The sequence below is a fragment of the Platichthys flesus genome, chromosome 9 (assembly GCF_949316205.1).
Source record: "Platichthys flesus chromosome 9, fPlaFle2.1, whole genome shotgun sequence".
Taxonomy (NCBI): Eukaryota; Metazoa; Chordata; class Actinopteri; order Pleuronectiformes; family Pleuronectidae; genus Platichthys; species Platichthys flesus.
This window is the reverse complement of record NC_084953.1, coordinates 16,841,792-16,846,994: the sequence shown is the minus strand read 5'-3', so window position 1 is coordinate 16,846,994 and position 5,203 is coordinate 16,841,792. Positions and strand designations below refer to the sequence as shown.

Genomic DNA, 5,203 nt, shown 5'->3' with positions numbered 1-5,203 from the left:
CTAAAGGTTTGGCTTCTGTATTGGATATTTATTTGTGATGCTTTTTATTGTTGACACAAGCAATAATGCAAACTCAAACACAACAAGCAAAATATAGGTGCATACATATAGAATTGTGTTCGTAAATACACACTAGAGTTGTGTTGCTGCTCCTATATGAAGTAGAGACTGTGCACATATACTGTGTAGTTACGGTAGTTTGAGAAACGAGTGAACAAAATAAAATCTAAATGAATCATATACAGGTTGAAAACGTAACATTCAGATAACAGTATTTTATGTCCAGGATCATTTCTGATGTTCACAGAGCACAGAGCACTCAGACGTCATTATACAATTTCCATAAACTTCATTTTCATGCTGTATTCCAAAAATTCCCTGTGCTGACCCGGTTTCCTTTTTACTTAGAAAGTTGCAGCAGCCGCGGGATTTAAGGACATGGACACACTTTATAGAAGGAAGGCGCAAGACATCTTTATTCCTTTGACATTTACACTGAGTGCGCAATGTGCGCATCCACACTTTCCCCCCAGAAACCTCCAGTTGGGTTCCCTGCAGCGCTTTATGTCCTTGATCCTTCCCCTCCTCATCGCCGTCATCCAACACAGAACTGTCCTTACTGTTGGCTAAAGTAAAAATTGAGCGCACACATCCTCACGGCACGTTCGCATATTTCACGCGCGTCACTGTCTCCGCGTCTTCGCTTTTATAGCCGGCGCAGCGCATACGTGATTCTGTTGAGGCGCCTGGGTCAAAATACATTACGCTGAAGGAATGATGGACATGCTGGCCCCCTTTGATGTTTCTGAGGCTATCAGAGGCGTGCGTCCGCTCCGCTCCAACCATCCTGCATGGTGTAGAGCGCATCATCGACCGCGCGAATGAGCTGTGCGCGTTCGCGTGGAAACCTATAAACGTGGCGTGGCGCGCGGAGCTGAAGAGAGGAGGAGAGGAGGAGAGGATAACAGCGGCTCAGGATCGCATCTGCCGCCCTATGGAAAATAGCCTGGCACAGATGGAGCAGGAACGCTCGAAATGAGGCTCACGCAAACTTTTCCTCTCTCTTTTTTTGTGGATTTCAACTTTTACTGACCAAAGTGATTGGTGAGCAGGAGAGTCTAGCCATGCAGCTGAATGTGTCAGAAGCTCAGACACTGGCTCCAGAGCCATGTGAGCAGCAGATACTGCAGGAGGACAACGCTGGCCACTCCAGCAGAGATTCCACCAGCAACATGTCACTGCACTGCTGGCTGCAGCTCCTCACCAGGGATTCAACCATGGAGTTTCAAGGAGAATACACCAGCCTGGTGGTGCGTATCATGATAGCGTGTGTCTACTCTATAGTCTGTGCACTCGGGCTGGTGGGAAACTCGCTGGCTCTGTATCTGCTGCACTCGCGCTACAGGCAGAAGCAGTCGTCCATCAACTGCTTCGTGATGGGTCTGGCCATCACAGACCTCCAGTTTGTCCTCACTCTACCTTTCTGGGCAGTGGACACAGCCCTGGACTTTCGTTGGCCATTTGGCCGTGTGATGTGCAAAATCATCAGCTCTGTCACCACCATGAATATGTACGCCAGCGTGTTCTTCCTCACAGCTATGAGCGTGGCACGATATTACTCTATCTCCACTGCAATGAAGATGCACAGCAGGCGTGCAGCAGCTGCCAGGGCCAAGTGCACAAGCATTGGCATCTGGGCTGTCTCTCTGCTGGCCACTTTGCCCCACGCCATCTACTCCACCAGCGCCCAGGTATCAGATGAGGAGTTATGCCTGGTGCGCTTTCCAGACACTGGCAGTTGGGATCCGCAGCTTCTCTTGGGTCTATACCAGCTGCAGAAGGTTCTGCTGGGCTTCCTCATTCCTCTCATCATAATTACAGTCTGCTATCTCCTGCTTCTGCGCTTGATCCTCACCCGAAGAATAGCCGGTGCATCGAGCACAGAAAGTGAGCAGGGTCGGCAAAACCGGCGCTCCAAAGTAACTAAATCCATCATCATCGTGGTTCTCTCCTTCTTCCTGTGCTGGCTGCCCAACCAGGCGCTGACTCTGTGGGGGGTGCTCATAAAGTTCGACCTTGTGCACTTCAGCAAGGCTTTCTACAATGTGCAGGAGTACGCCTTCCCCCTGACTGTGTGCTTGGCTCACACCAACAGCTGCCTCAACCCCGTGCTCTACTGCCTGGTCCGCACGGAGTTTCGGGCCGCTCTCAAGGAACTTCTCCTCCACGCCACTCCATCCTTCAGGAGCCTGACTCATCTGCTGCGTCGCAAAGCCAAAGTGGCTGAGGCACCGCCAGGGCTGGTGCTGGTCCAAATGGATGTCTGACAGGACGACTAGCTCACTGTGACAGAGCAGCTGATGGAGTGAGGGACAAACTAAATAAGTGAAAGCTGCCCATATAAAACTTTGGATCTGGATCTATTTACCATGACGCTGTGTTTATCTCAGACATGTCAGCCCCCCATACATCTGCTTGACTTTGAAAACAACACCATCATAATGGACCACCCATCGCTATGCGCCCCAATTTCAACGCATGCTCCAAGATTCACTGAGCGACTCTCTGACTGTTTGTCTAGCTCTCTCTCTTCCTCTGACTGGCAGCCCTTGTACTGCTCCCTGGTAAACTCTCATGAATATGTATAGATGTCGATCACAAATGAGATTAAAATAGTCACAGCTCTCAGACATCTCTGAGACGAATCAGCTCAATCTGATAGTGAACTACTAATAATGTTATAGTTTGTTCTTTGTTGCAGTTGTGTACAATGTTCGTCAAAAAGCAAACTAGAAAAAGTAGGCTTACTGTGTATATTTGCTAAATCCAAATGACAATGAGAAGAAACAAGTAAAAAGCTTATTGGTCCACAGTTGTTTGAAGCTGAGACAATAGAGGATAAGAGTGACGGCCACTTAACTGACAATGGCTCTGGCTTCAGAAGTAAATTTACTGTTTAGTTTCTAAATTGAGATCTTCTCCAATCATTATAATTGTCTGTTGTGTGTTTTACTGTTAAAAGGTTTCAGGCTTAAAAAGATTTAAGCAAAAAAGAAACAGGACTCTGTCGATAACTTTTTTAAGAGTGAAGGAACTACACATCCCATAAAGCATTCGGAATGATCTCTTTCAAATGACCTAACCTTGTTGTAGGGATTTTCACCCCTTTAGACTGTTTTCTCCACTCTGAAAAACTGCAGCATGTTAGAAAGGGAAATCATGGTAACTCTGTGGTCCACATAATGAAACGCTAAACCATCCAATTGCATTCGACAGGAATTTCGCTGTTGTGATACATTTTCAATGGTAACAGCAACCACACCAATCACAGCTGTTGATTGAGGTACCTCTACAGGAGCATATACCAATGTTTCACAGTCTCATAGCTTGTGGTAAGACCTGAGTTATGGCTGATTATCAAATTCTCTTTACAGAAAATTAGATTTTTACCTCCAGGACCACGCTGTTGAGCTTAACAACATCTGTGAAATGTAACCAATCAGCAAGCTCATGTTTAAATCCACTGATCTGGCCAATCACAACCATTTATCTAAAATGGAGATGATTTGAGCACCCAATGGGAGTGCAGCAGAAGCATATTTAATTTTGGCTGATGCTGATGCTGGCGTGGACAGACCTGTTGCATCTGCCATGAGATGAACTGAATGATAGATTCTCTCCAAAAGAAGAACAACTCGTGGAAAATAAAATTAAACTGAAATGTCAATGTGAGTTGTTTAGTAAAAGAAAGACTCTTTACATTCTGGATGAATAGTGACTCCTTAATTTACAGTTGGATAAAAAGATAGAACGCACTGATATACATTGAAGGGTTCAGTGTAATTATTATATAGAAGTGAATTGAATGTGTCCTTGTGGCAACCTGGAGATCTAGAGATGAGGTCGTTCAGTTTTGCATTCTATGCACAGAAATAGGAAAATGTCTTCTCTCTCTCACACACACACACACACACACACACACACACACACACACACTTGGGTGCATGTTTCTCATTCTTGTAGATGCGTCAGAATGAAAAACATATTGAATAATTGAAAATTTGAATTAAATTTACATTGAATGTATGTCTTTACAGCATATCAAAATCAGTCCTGACATTATTCCATAAAAATAACAGCTCAGTCCACTGACTCCCCCCGTCAGTCGTTCCTTCTCTGTTAATTCACATTGTTTTGTATTTTGCAGGAGCACATAACCAAGTAAAACTGATGTGACAGTGTGATCTGCTGTGATTATGTCATCTCTCTGTGTTCTGTAATGACTGTGACTCTAATCCTGATCTTACAACTGCTGTTGATTTGATGTTTCAATTGTAAAAAATGTATCGACAGACACTATGTAAATGAAATGTAGTAAAGATTTCATTAAAAAAAACTTGAGCATGAACTACTTGGTCTAACTGGTCCAGGCCAAGTTAGAATAGACAGCATATAACATACATGTGGGGATGATTTACACAGCTCAGCCTCTAAAGGATTTTAAAAAAGCATGCTGTAAAACAACACCATACGGGTAAAGGAGCAACTGACAATTGATTGATAATAATTCCTCTGTTCTTTTATTCATGGGATTCAATTTACTGATGCAGTGTTTTTGCACCTCCTCTTCAATCACTAACATCCACGCTGCACATAATAAAGGTGCTGACAAAGTGCTGTTAACAAGAGTCGCTGTCGGCCTAAGGGAGAAGCTCTCCCTAATCCTCTCTTGTGAGCTGGGGTGAAGGAAGAATTTTCCCTTTCAAGCAAGAGAAAATTGTATTAAAGGAAAGCATACACAAAATATCCCTACATCCATTATTACTTAAGCGTAATGAGAAAAAATTGATGGAATCACCTGTAAATCAAGATGGTTCTCTGGTTAGTTACAGACCGAATTGTGAGCATAGCATGACTTATTACTTCTTTTTTTTTATTAAAATTAGGGCAATGAGCAAAGCAAGCAACTGCTCTACTGAAGCCCCACAGTCACCACTGGTTTGCAGTAATTAAAGTTCATGCTCACTTGTATTTGAATATGCCTCAGTAAAGCATGAAATGACAAAGAGCATCCAAACTTCTGTATAATGATCCACACACACTGTCAAAACCTGCAAAACAATCTGGCAATATTTGAGTTCAGAAGTGGCCAATTTATTGTTTGTTTGACTCTAGGGTACATATCATTTATCTGCCACGGGTT

The 5,203-nt window shown here is 43.8% G+C and overlaps 1 protein-coding gene across 1 annotated transcript; it reads left to right on the top strand.

The window, feature by feature from the left end:
* The first annotated feature begins 1,124 nt into the window (after window positions 1-1,124).
* On the top strand, window positions 1,125-4,408 carry rxfp3.2b (relaxin family peptide receptor 3.2b). The gene has a single exon (XM_062395796.1). The coding sequence runs from the start codon at window positions 1,125-1,127 to the stop codon at window positions 2,325-2,327; it is 1,203 nt and encodes a 400-aa protein (XP_062251780.1). The 3' UTR covers window positions 2,328-4,408.
* The last annotated feature ends 795 nt before the right edge of the window (window positions 4,409-5,203 follow it).

Excerpts from the sequence above, each read along its gene's own strand:
- rxfp3.2b (XM_062395796.1), top strand. The coding sequence starts at position 1,125 with ATGCAGCTGAATGTGTCAGAAGCTCAGACACTGGCTCCAGAGCCATGT.